The sequence below is a fragment of the Eufriesea mexicana genome, unplaced genomic scaffold (genome assembly GCF_001483705.2).
Source record: "Eufriesea mexicana isolate 0111107269 unplaced genomic scaffold, ASM148370v2 scaffold1852, whole genome shotgun sequence".
In the NCBI taxonomy this organism is placed as follows: Eukaryota; Metazoa; Arthropoda; class Insecta; order Hymenoptera; family Apidae; genus Eufriesea; species Eufriesea mexicana.
Genome location: NW_016909934.1, coordinates 236195 through 257317, shown reverse-complemented (window position 1 = coordinate 257317; position 21123 = coordinate 236195). Strand labels below are relative to the sequence as shown.

The 21123-nt window shown below is 50.1% G+C and overlaps 1 protein-coding gene across 1 annotated transcript in view; it reads right to left on the bottom strand.

Moving 5' to 3' along the window:
• Positions 1-21123, bottom strand: part of LOC108549230 (Dpr-interacting protein zeta) — a 284709-nt gene that overhangs the window by 30093 nt on the left and 233493 nt on the right. Inside the window, exons 6-8 of the mRNA XM_017902519.1 lie at positions 8410-8538; positions 4016-4300; positions 3520-3582 (exon numbers count right to left, since the gene is read on the bottom strand). Of these exons, the coding sequence (XP_017758008.1) occupies positions 3520-3582; positions 4016-4300; positions 8410-8538 (477 nt within the window). The remainder of the gene's footprint in view (positions 1-3519; positions 3583-4015; positions 4301-8409; positions 8539-21123) is intronic.

Below are 21123 nucleotides of genomic sequence, written 5' to 3'. Positions count from 1 at the left end.
GTGTAGTTATTAAACGATCTCGCGGTCGAGACGAGTGATCGCCGGCTAAACCGAGAAATTAATTCCGTTTCCCTGCTCGGCGGAAGAAAGATCAAGCGAGGATCTTGCCCGGCAGCGAGATCGCGAGCGGCCAGGGAGATTGCTCGGAAGTAATTCAATTGGAAGCGAGAAGCGATTCGAATGGAGCCTGATCTCCCGTGCGTATAGGAGCCTTTGAACCGATTGAAACGCGAATCAAACGAATCGACGTGTTCGGGGAGTTAACGGTGATTGTTCCCTCCGTTCTCTGTCTCCGATAATAGCTTAAACGGCTCTGTAAACGACGAAATTTTTGCATGAGAGAGGTCTACGGAGTAATCTACGTTGCGAAAAGGGGACAAATAAAAAGGAGGGAAAAAGCGAGAGAAAAGGGGAGCGTGCCTCGTTGCGAGTTGGACAATTTCTCTCGTACACGAGCGTGGCCTCGGTTTTACGTTTTCTTGTTGGAGGAACAGAGCGTCCCGGAGGGAGCGCGGCGCCGTTTTTGGGTAAAGATCGATCTTTCTCTGCGAGAGGTGGAGAATCGATGGTTCGATAAACCATCTTTGCGAGTAACGGGTAGGTCGACGCGTCGTAGCCCAGAGGCTAATACCAGAAATAATTCCGGCCTCCTTGCTCGACGATAATTAATTACGGCTGCTAGGATCGATGGATGTCCCGAGAGGCAACTAGTGTGTCGAGGCATTATTAAATATCGTATATTCTCCTGGGCCTAATCCCAACCCTTCGGCGAGGAGCAGCCATCCGAACGCGAGGGGAACAGGGACAGAGCGGAGAACTCGTAGGTGAGAGAAAGAGAGCGAGAGGCAGCGAGAGGGAGAGAATTTCGAGCGATCGTAAAGTTCTCTTTTCGAAAGGAAGATTTAGAGACGTGTTTAACGAGTTATAATCTGGTATAAGTAATGGGCTCGCGCGGTGCAGATTTCTCGGCTAGTTTGACTTTACGACCGTGATATTTGTAATAAGAATTTATCGAGTCACGTCGTACACTCCGACGAATCTTTTAAACCCCGCTGCTCACCCCGTGCTCTCCGCGATGCGCGTCGTCCGCGTTGGATCAGGCTACGATTACACTAGTACTAAATGGTCATCTATACAAGGTGGAACACGTTTCTATGTCTATGTTACCGTTCAATATTATACTTGTACAACACTCACAATCACTCTAGACTAGGGATATACTCTAAAGTAAACGTGACTAAAGGACGATACAACTCTGACTGTACCTACGCATATATTCACAGCAATACTACACGCGTGTTGCGAAACAAACAGCGATCTATTCTCCTAGCTGGACGCGAATAGATCATTCCTCGCGGTCCAGCGATCTCGCGATTCTTCCGCGACTCGCTGCCAGTTCCGGTGGCTGTCAATATCCGCGAGGGTGCAATTCGGCCTCCTCGCAGCCTCCTGTCGCCAGGACAGCGGTAATTGAATTTTAAATGCATCTAATTAGGTCACCGGTCCAGCCCACGATATAATACCGCGGTGAAAAATTAAAACCTTCCCGGGGACTCGCGACCGATCGCGAACAATCGCGAATGATTCCATAAACGCGACGTCGATTCTCCCGCGACGTGGAGACGATCGAACGAACTGTCAATCGCTCTATGATTCGTTATTTCGAGCGGATTTGGAAGAATCGGTGGCGCCGTGGTGCGTTGAATGGCGGAAAGCCAGATGTCACGGGGTTGTCGAATCGATACGTCAACCCCGAAGCTCTCGCTTCCGGTTCGAGCCTTATCTGGTCTGATAAGGAGCAAGGCGGTCCCATTGGAAACTGTTGGCTGGCGCTTAACGTCCCGTTGGTGAGTTATTGCCCGGCGCGGTCGGGTCATTAATAATTCGCTAATATTAAGATTGATTTCGAGCCAGGGAAGGCGACGAACACGAAGCGCCGTCCGATTTCGCGAAACTTTCCCGTGCACCGCAGTCAATCATCCGGCCCGTATATTACGATAAAACCGTGCGACAGTTGCGCGACGCCTGACTCGAAACGCGTCGGAAATGCCCGCTCGAGAGGATCGTTACGTCGTTACGTTTCGTTTCCCTTTTCCCGGTCGCCTGCGATCCTAATGAACGTACGAGGCGTGGTACGCGCTCGGAAAATTGCGCGCTATTAAATTTTCGTTAATCACCGATACCCGATAGACGCGTCTTTTTTCTACCATTCCCACACTCGGCGATACACCTGGTCGCGTTTTATTTCCCCAATCATTTTCAACCGAATCAGCGCCAGCTTCAATCGCGTCCGGTTCACCGAACAACGAACCCTTCTCCACTATGCAGGAAATTTCAAATCTCGTTTGCACGCAGCAACGGCTAACCCAAAATGGCGAACAAGGATCGCGTGCCGAGCGAAAATTCCTAGTACCCGGTCCGCCCGCAGCTAAGAGACGGCGCCCTTCGTCGTAACCTGTACGATCTAACAATAATCCATGGTTTCCCGGGCAAGTAAGGCTGCGAGTAAAATCGCGAAGCTTAATGGCGGTAATACCGTCGTGGCCGAGCCTTGTATGGCCTTAATAATGCAGCATATTGAGATTGGTTTCGCTGCGAGAACACCGGGCCAGAGCCACAGGGACCTGACCTAGGCATCCGCCCAAGTTATTCGCGCCGCTTTAATAATACACGCGCCAATGTGCACACACCGCACTGGCTCGCCTAATGCAAAGATTACATTCGAGAGCTCGAGTCGCTGCTTTCGTCGGGGATCGCGTTTCTGCGTAATTTGCTCCTTCGTCGCTGGTTTCCTTCAGCGACAGTCCCTTCCGCGTTTCGAACATGGCGCTTGCAGCGGTCGCCTTTCGTTCCCGAATTTTACCTAACCTCGGAATGTTACCGTGTAAAATTTTGCGGGAAATCATCGTCAGTGTCTACCTCGTTGACCAACGTCGCGTGAAAGATCGAATACCGTCGTCGTTGACACAGAAAAAATATTTTTCCTCGCTAACCGAGTCCTCGACCGTCGAGGACAACAGCCTCCGTCAGTCAGAGACCGGGACTCGCGAATCGGAAAGAGATTTAACCGGGACGCGAAACGGATGTCGTTAGCGTATCGAGGATGTTCGTGGTCGATCGTGGGGAAACGTATCCCGTGGAAGAAGACGGGACAGCGTTGCTGCCGTATTCCGACGAACCGTGAAGCAATCGATACGGACGCGGTGCTCTCGTCTAAATTGTTTGGACTACCAAAGCAAACCCCTTGATCTCCCGCGAAATTCTATGGCCGAGCCGTGCCGAGAACTTGAAATATTTTCGAACTTTGCCCGTTCCGAGTCCAACGACTTCGCCCTCCGTCTCGGCTTCGCTCCCATCCGCGGTCGCGGTTGCGCGAAGACGCGAGGGGAGAGACTTTGGTAGCAGATTCGAAAATAAGACCCGGGTGTAACGAGTTCGATGAAGAGGGAAGCGTCGGAGAGGACCTACGTGATATCGATTTCGGGGCTCGAAGTGCAATACATTCAATCAGGCTCTCACCTTCGTTGTTGGCGCTGCTCCTGATCTCTGTCGCCTTCGGTGCAGCGGACGGCTTCGGCATTTCTGAAATAAAAATTGCCCACTGTCAATTCATCTGACGTTTCGAACGACCCTGTCAATCGGTCGGTTCTGTCTCCGAGAGAACCGATCGATCGAGTTTCGTAATTTTCGGAAAATATCGGCGCTGAACCCATCACGATTCCACGTGATAGGGTCACCGTTAGGGTACTCGATCGTTTCGCGAACGAGACGAAGAGGGAGTGTCTAAATATTCGATACTTCGTCGAAATACTCCCTTCCTCGTCTCCAGCATGACGAGTATTGTATACGTCTATTCCATCCCTCCCCTCGCGAGATCTCTGACTTGCTCGACGATTCGAGGCCCAATTATCGACAACCGATGCGAGGTTATAAAAATAAAGACAGCAGAAATTCCCGCGAATAGCGGTAACGATCGCCTCGATACTCTTGCACGATTCGCGTTCTCCGTTCTTACCGTACAGCCTGATCGAGCCCTCGGTCTCGCCCAGCGAGTTCTTGCTGATGCAACGATAATTGCCAAAGTTATCGGGCTGCAGGTTCCTTATGGTCAGGCTCATGTAAGACCTGTAGCTGTTCCGCAGGGTGGTCGTGGTGTACTTCTCGTTCGACAGTATCATCTCGTCGCCGAGGAACCAGTAGTTCATCGCCCGTGGGTAAGCCTCTGTCTGGCAGTCGATCGTTACGTTCGTGCCAGCTGGCGCGCCCACCAGCTGATTCGGCACGAAGATCAACGGCGAGACTTTGAACATTAAACGGAGAAATCGGTTATGGCAGTGAACAGGCGAGCCTCGTTCACGGTGAACGAATCGGTCGCGGTGACGTTCATGGGGGACCATACTCTATCAGTCCCGCGATATATCCTCGCGGAAATCACTGACCGTGAAATATACCAGGTTTTCCGACGATTATGGAGATCGGTAACCGACAGTGGCGAACGAGTGACGAGATTAAAGCTTCGCGACGAATGGCTCCTAAATTCTTAGGGTTCCGGCGTCATCCGCGGGTCTCGCGCATGATTCGCTCGAGAAGGATAGAACAGTCGCTTCGAATTCATTCGTTACGACTCTGTCTGCGAGTGAAGAAGTTTATTCGACGCGAGAGTCGAGTAAGACGTGTCGATTAGATCCAAAGTTCGATCGACGGTATAGAGCGCGACGCCAGGGGACGTGGGAACAATAAGACGTTGTTTAACGCGATTGTATTATCTTTCCGTTTTCACCCTCTTCTTACCCAGCAAATGGAGTTGCTTCGGAACAATTTCCCGAGTCGCGAGTCCCGCTAGTTTCCGCGAGTTGCACCTCGCATTGACTAGCAAACGGGGCTCCAGGTGAAAAACTTTCGTCCCTGGGACCAAGTTTCTCCTGTTCCTCTCTTGGAACTGATCAAATGTAAGCACCGCGTGGAAAACAACCGCTCGTGGTTTAATTCGATCGAAATAAACAGGAAGCTCCGAGGAGAATCTTTGAGACTGTAGGTTAGCTCTGGACTAGGAGACATGTCAGCTAATCGACTGCTGTTAGAGTCGAATTGGATGAGCCTCGGACTTGGAATTTTTCTACAGCTACCACTGTCAGCTACACGGGCTGCCGGTCTAGGATTCTGGTATTGCAGCTGTTTGGACGAGTTGTTCGCGACAACCTCGTCGGAAACTTGATTAACCCTTTCGCTATGGCGGGCGTCGCCACGGAGTCCCTCGCGTTGAACTAAGGGTTGTACCAAAGATGGAAGCATTAGGATCGTGCAGTCTTTAGCATTCGGGGCCAAGTCTTTTGAAAAATAAAGAAATAAAAATGTAAAACCATCGCAATAGCGCTTGCAATTCTTTGCGGAAGAGAGCTAAGCGGAACAATAGCACTCGACTTACTTTTTGACTCAATTTTTTGTAGCCGGTGACTATATAGTCACCCGTCGTGTATAGAACGCGTCTCATGGCTGGTGACCATAGTCACTCATAATAGCGAAAGGATTAAAACCGGTGGCTAGCTGGTTCAGAGACTAGTCCAGAGGATGCAGGTCGCGTACTTCGGCGAGACTCTCGCGTGATCGGCGAGTTGCCGAGCAAATTCGACGAGCTAGCCTCCATGCGAGACAGACGTTTCGGGGGTGCGATTTAACGAGGAACGCGGCTATAATTAATAGCGCGAAGGTGCACGCCAGCCGAGGGGTAGGTAGGCCTAGACGAGAACAAAACTGGCCGGCGAACGGACGGGGTTAACCGTAGACGAATAACACCGAGCAGGCGGTGCAGCAACTATCTCTGGAGGCCAGCCATCGGCGGTATGCATCAGGCTCGCCACAAATCCACAAATTGCCAGCGCTGACCCTAATTAACGCATACTTCTCCCGATTTCCCACCATAGACTCTATCTACGTTCGAGCACCTCCTTCGCTCGGGGGTTCCCGGGCCACCCTTCCTCTTCGCGCTCGGTGAAATTAATCCATCGGACGTCAACTCACGATGAATCGCTTTCGTGCGTTCGCAATCTTGCCTAAGCTCTGTATCGATCGGATCTTGGGCTCCTCCAGCGTTCTTTCGGGACGTTGCGAGACGCTTCCAACTGACTCTCTGCGAGGATAGCGAGGTACCGTGAGGATAGGAACGTTTCGCAGTTGGAGAACGGTTTATTCGTTACATAATCAATGTACATGCGCAACTGTCAGATTTAGTACGAATCTCGATGAGGAATTTAGCGTCTAGAACGTATCAACGTCCAAAGACTTTCGAACCAACTCTTTGCGAGGTTAGCGAGGTACCGTGAAGATAGGTACGTTTCGCAGTTGAAGAACGGTTTATCCGTTACATAATCAATGTACATACGCAACTGTCAGATTTACCACGAATTTAGGATCCAAAGACTTTCGGTTGCCTGTGAAGAAGCAAGGAGGAACTAAGCCAGCGTCGGTCCACAAAGGAAGCTGGCAAACGAGTGGAATAAAAAGCTCGAGAAACGCCGCGGCGAATCGTTTATTCTGTCACTTTAGCCTGTCCAAGGCTGGTTAGAATTTGTATAATGCCCCCCAGGAGGCTTCGAAGAGCATTAGGCGGGACGATCGCGGGACTTTTGTAATCCTGCAAGGACACCTCGGATCCGCGCGTTGATCGAATATCTTTTTCCGCGGTCCCTCCCCGGTAATCCCAGACAACCGTTTCATCCCTCATTTTTCACTTGCCGCAAAAAAGCCCATTCTCCGCGAGGCCGGCTCTTTTATCGCCTCCCTATCGGAATGATTATTTCCAGCGTCGATACGAGCCGAGGAATATTTTCCATTTCCGCTCTCTCGGTTTGAAAGAACAGGATTTGCGCGGAGGACGGGACGTCGTTACGCTTGTTTGGCGAATCCGTGACTCCGCTCGAGGATTCGGTGCACGCTGAGAACGTCGCGCAAAGGGTTTCCCCTTGCGGGCAATCGATGGCAGAAAAATTTCCGAGCAGACAGAGATGGTAGAAAAGAAGAAGCGCGGGACGTTGACTTAAAACGACGACATCTTCGCAGGAAAGACGAACAAGCGGGATACCGAGGCTGCTTCTTTCGCGATCGTCGCGGAAACCGAGATTATCTCGTGCACTCGAATAAAATATGTCTCCCCTAAGCGCTCAAAAGAGCCAGCCACTTTGCCCCGCGGTATCGTCCCCTTTTTCCCAACACGCTGTTGAACAAAGCGGTCGCAAGTGACGCTAGTGGAATACGTGAAACGGAAATCTCTTTCGGATGTAATCTGGATTAAGAAGGAGGAAGTTTATTCTCCGATGCCTGCATGGATGGACGGTTGACCCGGAATAAATTGTTCGCCAGGACGCGGCGAGGGATTGCAGTTCCGGTCCCGGGAGGCCGCCATTTCTCCCGGGGGATCCGAAGTTATTATCCTTCGTGGCTGTAATTCCGATCCACGGGGTGATACGCGGGACGATCGAACAGTCGAGTACGGATAATTTGTCGGGGTGAACGGGACGCAGCAGTGGGAGCTGCAGCAGCGACGGATCTCCGGAAAACGGGTAAAAATTATTCAAACGCGTGGCGCCAGGCAGAAGGCAAAGGGAAACAAAAGTGCCGGAGCGGGAGTTCCGTGAGCGGGAGCCGGAAGCAGGCTGTTTTCTCGCAGGTCTAAATAAAATATGTCTGCGCCCTTCTAAATATTCAAAGGACAGCGCCGAGCCCCGTCCCCCCAGCTTGTTGGCCGTGTACGCACACCAAGCTGGCGTCAAGTGACACGAACGAATGGAACGCATAAAAGGGAAAAATGACCAGCAGCGTCGGGACGCGCTCGCTCCCGTCGACCTGCCCGGTATTTCCCTCGGGTCTTCCTAACGGCGCATCTGCTCGCTCGCCCTTTCCTTCCTCCTCGTCGGACCAGCGACGCCGACGCCGACGTCGACGCGCGCCAGGGCACGTTGCAATTCGTGAAATGAAATTTAAACAATACCACGTCGAACCGCCGCACTCGCGTTTTTCGAACTTTTCCCGCGAGACCTTGATGAAGGAGTTTAACCACTGCGCTGGGGAGCCCAGGTGTCGCTACGATCGATCGTTCCCCGTTTGCTTTTTGCTCTCGCGCCAACATTGATTTATTTCCTTTCATTTTCCTATCAAAACACGTGGCGAAATTTGCATACCTCGCGTCTCTGATTTCTGGCAACTGTTTTGTTCCGACGATTGACTCGAATGGTGCATTACCGGTAATTTTAGTCACTCGTAAAAATTTCGCAATTCTATCGTATATATATCCTATGATAGAATATTTTGGGGAACAAGGGTATCGTATCGGAAGGGACAAAACCATGCGGCGTAGAGTACACAGGGAAACGAATAAACGTATGACGAACGTGGCGTATCTTGAAATCCACTCACATTCGACGTCCACGGTGATCCTCTTGCTGACTGTTGGCGGCACGCCATTGGTCGCGATGCAGAGATACGCGCCCATATCGGTGCGCGTGATACTCGTCAAGTTTAATTGCTCGCCGTCGTACATGGGCACTGAAACCAAAAGCAGAAATTGATTCAGCCCGGTCGGCCGTGCAAATATGGTGTAGCGCCCGGAACAAACAGTCGCGTTCGACATAAACGTATAAACAGGATTCTCCGAAGAGGAACCGGCCATGGTTTTATCGGCGAAACTTTTTCGGTTAAATGAAACCCTTTTTCCGTGACTGGTTGTAAAAAAAAAAAGAAAACGGAAAAAAGGAAGTATAGGAACACATACACAGAGAGAGAGAGAGAGAGAAAGAGAGGGAGAGTGAGCGAGACAGGCAGAGAAGTGGGGGCAGGGGGTAAACAAAAAGGCGACGGGGATGGGGAAAAAGCGGACCAACGAACCCAATGGAACACGCATCAATCTATCCGAGCGGGTTTTCCTGTCTTTTTTATTATTCCCGACGTCATCGTTTGTCCTTCGCTCGTCGATCGTCGCAGGTTCGTTAAAAACACGGGACTCTATATTTAATTTCCAAAGAAGCACGCGTTTTTCCCAATTGGCCCTCGTTTCCGGTCCCAGTCGCGATTTCTCTCCGCGCTTTTAGAGTCGCTTTGTCGACGGGAACGGTAACCGGACAGCGCCGTAACCTCGAGCGGTACTCCGACGCGGGATCGTAAAGCAGAGCAGTGTATAATCGGGACGAGGAATCTTTCGAGCTTCAATCCGCGCGGAAACCTCGGCACGAGTCGGAGACGATCCGTGGCTAATACTGACCGCGCGGTCGAGTAATTTTGAAGCCGGGGCCAGCGTTCGCGCGACGCGCGCGTAAAAAGTTAGCGCGGCGTAAAAGTTGGCGAGGAAGTGCGGTGATAAAAGGCTGCGAAAGGGAAAAATAAGGTCCGGCCTTTACGGGACGAATATCAAAAACTGTCGTTCGCTTTCCAAGTCGTTAAGCCGTCCTTCGGTCCCTGAATTCGGGACGACCGGGGAGAAGAGGAGAAGAAGAGGTGACGAAAAGGTGAAAAAGGGGAAGAGAGCGGAAAAGGAAAAGCTCGGCACCGATCTCGAATGTTCCGTCCAGCGAATCCGTGAACGAACTGCTTTTCGCGATTTCGATTTCAAAGGCATTAACGGCCCCGCCGAATCGGCTTTCCGGAAGTTTCATCGACGATGCACGACCGGTACACTCGTGTCGTCTTACGATTCGATGGATAAGTACGAACGAGGGGTAAAAGGACAGAGGAAAGCGCGAGGGACGAGGCGGAGGAAAAAGAGGGAATAAAGCGGAAAGAAGGAAAGTGGGTCGCGCGAAACTGCCGTGGCAAAAGGGCTCGTAATTATTATTATTATCATTATCATACCAGCTGCGAGAAAATGGATCGTCCTTTTTTCCCTGTACGCCTCGCAGAGGACAAAACCGGGTGCTCTTTTTATTCTTCTCCCGCTTCGTTCATTAGCTTGCCGGGGTTGTCGTTAGGTTAACGCTGGAGAGTGTCGGCTCGCGCAAAAATTGCGATATCGATGATAAAATTTAATTGCGTTCGAAGAAGGGAAATTAGCTTCGTTTTATAAATATGTACTCGCACGGCGACAGCGGTTCCAATTAACGAGCTCTTTGTTCGGGAGGGAGCGCGTTTATTAAGAGGGTAGAAGAATCGCGCGAGGAGGAGCGGCCATGGCTAGGCTTTCTTCTTTTAACCCTTTGCGCACGGAACGGTTCGAAGTTAACCGTACGAAGGGGTCGAGTTGCTGCCGCGATAGGCATTTCAAATTGCTAGTGCACGTTTCTGCTTAGTCGCTATTCTCGTTGATATTTTCGTTGTAGAGTCACAGAGTCTCTACGACGTTGCAGAGTACTTGGGCTAAAATTTTCGCTGATTGAGAACTGACTTAGAGCTGGACTGGAACTGTAATTGACCGAATCACTGACTACCTAACTGTCACTCGCTCTATAACTAACTCTGTATCTCTCGAACCTGCTATCTTAACAACTGTCAACTCTCGAACTCTTAACTGCGTTTATCTTTCAGAACGGGCCCTTTTAAGCCCGTCTGGAAGGCAAGCACCTCCCCCGAAGCAGGAGGAAACTCTCTCCGCACCAAGATCAGGAGTGAAGGAGACTCCTCCTTCCGGGTCAGGCCCTCCGAAAGGTCACCCTCACGGGGACCCCAAGAGGTAACGCCGGCCGTGATACCCTCGATGTACAAGGAAAGCCGGGGTTGCGCGAAGCCGCCACACGTGGCCGGGCCCCGACCTCCTACGGCCCATCTGGCAGCCGTATCTTAACGGGTCCTATTGACCATCGCACCCTAATAAAATCTAAAAGTATCCTACATATGTGACCACAGCGATGCGTTTAGGTGAAATATATATATGGATCTTTCGGCTCTATCAGTTGTTATCGTCAAACGCATATATGAGTTCCTCGTGTATTCTGCGAAACGCGATTTCCTTCTATTTTCTCTCGAAATTTACCGAAAATCTTTGGTTCTTTGTCGCGCTACAAGGGAAGAAGAAAAGGAAGTAAAATATATAAGGAAGAAAAGAAAAGAAACGAGAAGAGCGCTAAGAAGTCGCGACCGAGCGTGGCACGCACAGCAAATGCGAAGGAACGAACGTGCAAAACAATTAACGCGATACTCCAGCAAGCAAAGTTTGGATACGTTTCAGGAACAGCCGGTAGAGACGGTTGCGATCGTTTAATTCACCTCTGCTCGGAAAAAGTTGCAGCAGGTAATTCTCGACTGCTTAACTACCGTGAATCACCGCGGCGACGGTTCCCCTGGACAGGGACCTGTGTCTTTCCACTTCGTTCAAACTTTCCTCGACCCGCGAGGGCAAAGAGATTGTACTTTTCCGTGTTTAAACGTCAAATATTATTAAAATACGCCCTACCACCCTCTCCTCCGTCTCGCCCTCTGATTCCCGCGACGACGATGGCAAGGACGCGACGGTAATACGGTCGAAAAAATATTTCCGCGGGGATTACGAGGACCTGGCTCCGGGTACGACCACGGTTCCTTACGACGTTTATCCGTGAAAATAATTAACGAGAGCGCCGATGAAAGTCGATAAATTAAGAAAGAAGAGGGTCCTTTTTACTACCGCCCGACAATATCCGATCCAACTTCCACGACGCGACTCGTTAGCGTTCATAAATCTCTATCCGGTTCTTCGAGACCTTGCGTAGACCGGTTCCCTATTCAAATTTTTCGAAACACTTCTCGCGCCTCTCGCAAACGTCTCCCTGTTATTTTCTCTCTTATTTTCCCCGAGAGATTCGCGCAGCGAACGAGCAACCGGTTTGCACCAACCCGCCGCAGCGTTGCACGGCGTCGCATAATCGCGCCGATTGTTTTTCTTCGTTCGAGCCGCTAACTCTATCCAATCGGCGCCGCTCTTTGGAAAACAATCACGAACCACGCGAATCCCCGAGCGGACAGATGAAATCCCGTGGCAGCCGCGCCGCGAATCAGCAATCTCCTCTTTTCACCGTGCGTTCATAAATCTTTACCAGGCTTTATTCCGGCTTTACTCGCCTTCCAGTCGCGATTAACCCTCCCGGCCATTAGAGCGTCGAGGCCAACGATGTTTCTTTCACGAGACACATGCTCTGCCAAACTGTCTTTCCGCGTGTACGACACCGGCGACACTCTCCGGAACGCTCGCGTCCGCCAAGGCAGCCGATCGATGCCCACGAATAATTGAGAGACTACCCTGAATTTCCCTGCTTCCGGCTGCCACCCTAGCCCCACGAGATAACGTTCCACCGTTCGTCCTTTACTCGCCATTCGCGTGCCTCCAACGGGAAAGATCCTTCCGTGATTCCGCCACTCTTCTCTCAGTTCTGCTGTCTGACCCTCCACATTTTCCCTTCCCATCACCCTCTTGCCCAAGAAAATTTTTCCTCAACCCTTGGACACATGTATGCCTATCCGTGTATATCGTAACGATAATCGTTGGTATTCTAATTTCCCGCCTTAGTCGTAGACACCAAAGAGTAGACCTAGGTCACTGGGCGGTCAGGACACCTCTCCTCTGTGTAGCAATATTTTGGGAATCCTCCCATTTGGGGGTTGCTACTGTCACTTGATGCAGGTATCCTCTGTGTCGCGGTGGTGCTGGAAGGGATCAAAGCAAAAGGAAGGGATGCGTTTCGTCCAGGGCCTGCTAGTGAACTCATCGATAAGGTCACCAAGCAGGCTCTACTTTAAACAGGGTACGATTGGAATATTGGAAAGTTATATGTATAGGAAGCGGAGGTTTTACCGAGAATTTGCGAGAAAGTCCTGGAATCTCCATGTTGGAAGCCATTTATTGGCGAGGGTGAGAAGGATGGTCACCACAAATGTATATGTAACTTATTTCTTTTGTTCAATATACTTCGTGCTAATTATACCCACGCACCCGTGGTCATTATTGGACTATCGAAATACAAATTACGAAATTTAATACGAAATTTAATACTGAACCTACCACGATCTAGATGGCCATTTTTAATCGATTTTTCGATGTCTCTCTTTACTCCATTTTTCGAGATCCTATTGCTGTTTCATTCACCGATCATGGGGTTAACGCCTCGAGTACCACACCTGAGTTTCAGCTTTTCTTATTTTTCCCTGTCGATCGGAAATAACCGTGCGATGTACCATTATTACTAGACTAAGTATCGAAAGAAGAATTTCTCATAACTTTGCGAGGACTTCTATATACAAACGCAATGCGACACGCCGCCATGTTGCGTGGCACGCAACGCGTCAAGGAACTCTTCCGCCTCTGCGAAACGTAGAAGTATCGCAAAGTGGCAGTAAAAGTTGGCTCGAGAAGGTATCGGGACATGTCTGTTGGACACTGGTTTATCGGTGATTAGAGTAAAAAGGGACGCGATCGTTTTCCTTTTATCGGCACGATATCGACTTCCTATACGAGTTTATTTCGCCATCGCTTCATTCTCTATTAATGTATTCGTCTATTGGTAGCAGAAGAGTGTTTAGAGAGAAGCGACTCGTTCAAAGCGGAGAGAGATGCAAATCGATACATCGGGCCGACCGTTGCTAATAGCCATTTCGAAGGAAGAGTTTCATTGAAATTTTTATGCCGCATAACGGCCGGCGACAGGCAGAAACTTCATTATCGGAGGTTATACCCGGTGTGTCGCGTGGAAGAATATCGTTGCAACTTGTTTCAGGGTTCGTTTTAACTTCGGTTTCGCAGGGTAACGCAATTCTCGTGGCGGAATGCGATACCGGGGACCAGCGAGCGCGGCACGCCAGCGGAAATCGCTAACGGAAAAAGAACGCTAACAGAGACTAATTCCACTTCTCTGCGCCACTTTATTTTTTCCTCCCTTTTTCACCCAACGACCGAGTAGTTACACCGCGCGATTTCTCGTTACGATTTTCCCTTGTACCTTGTCCGATCGCGTACCGACCCTCTTGGAGGATGGAGAAATTATTTCTGCTTAATTTCCCGAGCGTCGATTCCGTTTTGGCATCTGCCGAGTCTTGGATTACAGGAAGAGCCGAAATTAAGTCTTTCGAACACGCTTACAGGACTTTGAATAAATTATTGTTCGAAGAGGAGCAGAGCGGTTTAGGATACTTTTTGGTAGGTCTGTAGCGGCATTATTCTCACCCTCGCCAAAAGGTTTCTTGCATGTCCTCGGCGAACTCTCGATCTCCCATAAATAGAAGTTCCTATGCTACCTAAGTATTCCTCGTCTGAGGCAGGGACTGGTAGGAAGCCATACTGACGAGTCCACCAGCAGGCCCAGGACGAAACGCACCCCTCCCCCGTGCCGTAACACGGTATTCAAGGGAATACCAATAGACAGCACCGTAGGAACAACAAGAGAATATCGTAACCCCGTGAGGGGGACCCCCACAGGTTAATAAATTCGTTTATACCGTACACATACCGCTTTAAGGTTACAGAAGCGTGATGATATTGTACGAGGTTCACGTTCATTTTCAGAGATGCCTATCTCGTAAAATTCGTCGGAAGAGTGTTATTTAGCATTTACCGAAAGCGTGGCTCCTCAAACCGTATTACCGATAATTCGCCAACTTCAAAGGTCCGTGATAATTCGATAATTCCGCGAAATTGGTGAGAATCGAAAGCGGTATTGGGGAAAAATCCACCCCCTCGCGCGAGTGTCAACCCGCCCCTGTGTATTTTTCGTTTATTACCCGTCGAATAAAGAATATTATTATCCCGCTTGTGGTTATAACCAATTCCGCAAAATGAGGAAATCGGTTTGAAAAGCCGTGTGAAATGGCTGTTAATCATTTAGCGCGACAGGATCTGAATTTAACGGGTATTTTTGGTCCTGTGGGATAAACTATATAGTTTAGATGGTTTCAGCGCGGAAGCGAGGTAAATGGCCACCGGCTCGACGTTCATTTTGGTTTTATTATTCGATTAAGGAGGGTGGGATTGCGACGAACGTGGATGGATAAAAAGATAAGCTAGTCGAGGTGTAAAATTATAGGCTAACGGCGATTAAACAAACAGCAAATGAAAGAGTAATCGAATATCCACGCGGTTTATTTGTCCGGCAATATCGTATATACCAAATCAACATCATAAGCGTCTAGCGGAGGCCGGTGAATTTCGGTCGTATCGGCAAATATTGATTATTCTGCCTGTTAACGTTCACGCAAACGATAACAATTCGGATTCCTCTGGCGTCGTGGCCGAGCCAGTACAATCGGGGTCAAGGGACAATATTAACTGGCGCTCGCTATCCACGCATCGCAATGGGATATTTTTATTCCCACGCTCTTTCTCGCTCGTTCTTCCCGCTAGATCTTCCGTTCGCAGTTGGATCAATCGAGGATATTTCGATAGGCGTTCTGGGGGCGTCGAATAGCCGCGTCGCGGTGGCGTGGCGCGACGCGACATGGCGCGGCGTCCGCGCCACTCGATCCTGCAACATTCATGCAGGCCGAATGGCTGGCTGGCTAATTGGACGTGAAACTGTCCGAACGGCGTAAACAAATTAACCTCCTTTCGATCCATGCCGTTTAATTCGTCTGGACGTTCGATGAAAGACGATTCGTCCATTTCCTCTCCCCCTCCCCCTTCTTCCGTTCGCTTTTTCTCGCCAGGGAATTCCGAGTTTCGACGCGGCTGCATGACGCTCGAACGCTGGCGAACAGCCACTTTGAAACAGCAAACTACGAGCAGCGGTTCGTCAATCATTACTCGACATTTAATTACGCCGGATGGATGCCGGACACCGGGCGATATTGCGACGCGCGTCGCGACTCCCGCCCGCTATCGATACAATATTGACACGATTGCCATACACCGAAACATCGGTATTTATGTGTAAATACTCGCCAAGCGCAATAAATAGGATGAAGTATAAATATTGCGTGGGCGCCGTTTAATCCTGCGTCGCGCGACGGAACGTACGTATTTACACGGCCGCGCGTCGGCCGTCCGACTCAGTTGTAACTCTTCATTTTTCAAATGGATCGTTCCGCCGTGGTTCGACGCTTGATCAACGCTGAATTTCGATCCGCGCGAAAAACGCCCCAACCCGTCCCGTTCCATTTTCCCGCCGATAACTCGCCTGCGGCCTCCGCGTCGCGCACGTTACCATTTACCGAACGATTTGCGCCGTCGATTTTATTTTAATATACACTCCTCGAAGGAACGACGTCTGACCAATGCGTTATCCATCTACTGGGGCGCGGGACGATCTTCTCTGCATGCGACAACTGCCGAAATAACGCCCTCTTCCATCGTCAGTAGAGCTAGATAGCCGCGGTTAGTGACTCCAGGGACCACGGTGCTTATCGCCCTTCCTCGAAGGACCTGGGTTCTCATTACCGTAACTCAAGCGAGCGGAGAAAACCGTGGCACGATTCGCGTCACGAAACCTGCGAATAGGCGTCCTAACAGCCGGAACGACCCGGTCGCGTTTAATTTCCCTTGTTTAAACTTAACGAAAAAGGGAAAGGCCTCGTTTGCATCGGAATTCCTACGTCTGACGCAGATAAGATTGCGTTTCGCAGGCTGACTCCGTTCATCTTCCCGCTAACGTTTGTTCCCGCGGCTTCATTAAATTCCGGGAAACAAAAGCGCCTTTATTTCTTTAATTTACCAGCCTTCAACCCCGCGGATGGAAGATAGCGGAGTAATCTCTCACGGGCACCGAGTCGGCTTCCCCGGATGTTGCACCGGCTGCAGCAGCCGGCTATATTAGGACGCGCAGGATAGTCAAAGGACGATTAGCCTCGATGCAGTTATAAACCGGTCGAGTAGCCGTTTGATGAACCCGCGGACGCGGGTATACGCCTAGCGTGCGTCGATGTACGAAATATATCGACGCGCCTGTGTACATTGCGATTCGCGGTAATGACGCGGGTGTCCGTTTACCCCGATGAAGAAGTAGTTTCCAGCAGCTGCTCTGCGCCACTCTATTCATCCGTTTCGTGAAACTCGATGGTTCGATGTTACGAGTCCCAAATTCGGATTCGAAAATGGATCAGAGCGATTCTTTGCTTTTACACCTTACAAAAGGTATCGTGGTGGCATCATTCTCTCCCTCGTTAATAAATTTCTACTTTCTCGCAAGTCTTCGGTAAAAACCCCCCGTTTTCTATATAGAGAATTTCCAGACTTTGCAATAGTATCCACGTCTAAGATAGGCTTATCGATGAGTCCAGTAACAGACCCAGGACAAAATGCATCCCCTCCTTTTCCTTTCGTCCTGCCCTTCAGGGTTCAGGACCTCCCCACAGTATATTACCGCTGTACGCACTGTCCGAGTATTGCTATATTCTTCTGCAAACGTGCTTTTCGATACAGCCACGCAGTCTATACCTCGATCAGAGTTAATTCGAACAATTTTCCCTAAATTTCGAGCTTTGAAATCGGTTCCACTAACGGTTCGTGACACTCGACCTGGGAGAATCGTCAGCGGTCCGGTTGCTAGCCAAAGCTCGAGATTAATTCGACCAAAATGATAAAATTGCCGAGTTTGCGAGGAAAATTAGGGGGAAAAAATGATATTAAAAATAAACGTGGAAGCTGAAGTTTCGAGCGTACGTAAATAACTTTTTTTATCGATGAATTTTTCCCTGGCCCGTGGACTGCCTAAAAACTGTGCTTCGTGACCCATGTCGGTGCGCCAGTTTCACATCACTGGCCCGATGCGGAGCGGAGCAGATTCGCGATCCTTGTCCTCGAACTTTATCCTCCGCCGAGAACCGGGCTAGATTCCTCGCCGGCTCGCATTGTGCCAGCGTTGGAATGGTAGCAGAAGATCGGTCAATCAAGAGCCATTGACCCGTAGGGAAGCTTGGAAACGAGTCTGGTTCGTGAGCCAGTCGGAGGAAAAAAGTTTCTCGCGAATTTGCGTGTCAAGTGTGTCTGTGTGTGTGTGCGTGTGTGTGTGTATGTGGACACGAGCGATCGAATGGCGAGCCGATAATGTCGCGTCTCTGCTCGAATCGTTTCGCAGCTTTCCGATTCGCTGGCGTCGGTAACTTTTAACGAGCCTGTAACTCGCGGCGCGGCCGCGCGCGCGGAATTTCACTATCCGCGTTGAATCCGCGTTGAACGATATTAGGTATGGGATGTCGCTTGTTATATATCGGTCGGATTTCCATGTCGATGAGCCACGTCAAAGTGATAATCCGAGGGAACGTGGGACAGTCGGGAATGGCGTTACGTTTTGTCCAGCTGGAGGAGGACTCGAAGTTTGAGACGTCGCTCTACGTCGCTAATTGCCTCGTCAAGGTTAGAGCTTGGCTGGGTGTACCTCTTGTCTCCTGGTACTCGATCGAATAACGCGATAGGTTAGCAGAGGAATTGCCGGGTATTTATGAATCATCGGTGAAATTAATTAGAGAAATGACAGAGGAAATATCGAGACAAAGGATGATAGTTGGAGCTTTTGATCCTTTCGAAGAGAGTCATATTTTACGGGGAAAGGTATTCTTGGCCATTTTATTTGGTAATCCGAAAGAGATTACTGGTATAACGTTTGCGTTGGGCTCACGGTTACAAGCTTTATCGACGATACATCGCGTGTCCAGCTGAAAAAGCTTTAGGAACGCGTAATTAGTCTCCGGATTGCATTAACCTCGTCGCGGAAAAGCTCCACGAGCATCACCGAGCAACGTGTCTCGTATGATGCCCTTTTACGGGCCACGCTTTTCAGGGGACGAGCTTTGAGCTTGGTTTGACGTAAATCTACCGACAGGGTCCGGCGAAGTTTCGCCAGCGAAGGGAGAATTAACGAACAAAGTTGGCAGGGGCAACGGATCGTCATTCCACGAGCAGGATAATTTGCCATGCAGGAGAAAGGACGACGTTCAACTGTGCCTTCGTTCGATACTTCGACCGAGTACGAGCTTTGACAGCGCAAAGAGCCAGCTCACGATTCGTGCCGGATAATTTTAAATTTCCTTCGTGCGTTTCCGCTCTAGCTTCCCTGCCACAATTTTCCTTCTCTCCCTACCCTTTTCCGCGTATTTTATGACTTTACTCGCTGCACCGCGGCCGCTACACGCTTTGCAGAAGGCAGACCGTTTTAATTAGCAGAAATTAGAGTGGCGAAGAATCCGCAAATAGAAGAAGAAGAAGAAGCGGAAGAGGAGCAACAGCTTTCTTATTTGGAAGCTCCGCCCAAGCGATTCATCCTAGCGAGAAGCTCTAAAGCTTCGGTGCTACTCGCCGCTCTCGGCTCGGTTAATTGCGAACAACAAAACGTTGACACGGATTAGCGAACGGAGCTATCGCTTCTACTTACCGAGCATGATAGCTTACCGGCTAATTGTTTCGTTTCATTTTCAAATTCACGTAAACGCGATATTCAAATTAGCGAATGTCGTTTCCTCTGTCCCTTGTCAAACTCCTTCGTGCTTCGCATCGAGATAATTAAGGATTGAAGTCCGAATATTCCCACGGCTAAGACGACGCGATCCGCTTCGTCGATTAATTCCGCGAACCAACAATCGTCGTTCAATGAAATTACACTGTCCACGAAGAGGCAGCTTGCTAATACAGACGATGGTTGCAGAGGAATCGCGTGTCCGAGATATTTACTCGAGCAAGGGCCTTGAATTTCAGTTATGGTCTACTCCGTTTCACGTAATCTTTCAGATGGATGATTCGGTTCGGCGTGTTTACTTGCGCGAAACAAGATGATGCGGAATTTCCTGTAATCCAGCAGGCCCCGACACTGCACCACTGACTGTCAAAGTTACGAGCTGCTTCCTATCTCCGCGATGCGTTCCACCGATCCCTTTCTCCTCGTGGTCCTCCAGCTCTCCTTCTTCCTCGCGATTCGTTTCGAGATGCCGGTTATGCAACCGTTGCTTGTCGATATTCTTATTCCGGAGTTCCGTGGATGTTCCGTGTCGCATTAGCAGCATCCTCGGCCGATCGTTGGAAAGTTTCAGTCGTGGAATAAGTCGCGCTGTAAATCGTGGAATACGCTTCATCTGCCGGAGACCTCTAACCGAATTTCGCTGGTATCGATTATCAGTAAATTGTAAGCGAGCCGTTTGTATCGCGTTTCCTGAAAGTATCGAGAACAGAGCGACGGTGTGAGAGGCAACGGTGGCACGTAAAACGTCATCAGGCTTTTAGGTGCATACAAGTTGCCTCCGATGGAAGGACGTTTGACCCGCACAGGCAAACCACAGCAGCTCCGTCAGCCTAACACGGCGGTTGGTGCACGTGCACGTTACCCGTGGGCTAATGTCTGCGCCACCTGGGACATCCTGACATTCGGATGCTTCGGTGTCCAGACGCCAGGACTCAGGGTTCTTCCCCGAGGACCTCGCTGATCTATAGCACTGACTGGTTTTAATCCATCTAGTTTTACGATGACAGAGAGTCCGCCAGGACTGCCGGAAGTTGGTCAACTTAGCCACGGAATTATCCCACGTAGCGAAACTAGGCTGTGCCGCATTAAAGTTTTAGCCTCGCCGTATTACGTGTTTGGAAAACTTTAAACGGTTAAGGAGGCGGGTCCCTGTCCCACTCTCGCAACCTTGCGAGATACCTATTTACCGCCATCACCTTTCGCCCGGTTATCAAATTAAACATAAACGGCGGATTCTGTTTAATTTCCTCCGAAAACGGCCACGGCGTGGAACCGTTACGCATCTTTAGCATCCGGTGAATATTTCATGGACGTACCGTATGCGTGCATAATTTTCACCTCGGCGCCGATGCTTCCCACCCAGGACCGCCCCTTGATTACCCCCACCGCCGCTCCTCGCGCCACTGACAGTCAGCCACGTCGCAGCAGTGGCGTAGCGTCGCGCTCTCGAGCGTTGATTAATCCGTACGACATTTAAGAAACAACCAGCCGAAGGAGAAACCTTTACTCCGGCAGCTTTGCTCGGCTATCTTCGTGCAAGCTCTGTCTGGCTTATCTACCTGTCTCGCGATATTTTTCCTCCCTTTTTTCTCCATTTCTTTCCCACTTTTAGCGCGTTGTACCGCATCTACGCGATCGAGTTATCGTTCGTTGGAAAAGCGTTTTTCCTAGGAACTCCGGACGTTGCGACTCGTCGAGAACGCAGCTGCCGAATACCACGCGGTCATTTGCGTTTTATTCCGCGAATTATCGCGCGATCCGCCCGGCAAGCTTAATGCCCACAATTTCTTAGATTCCT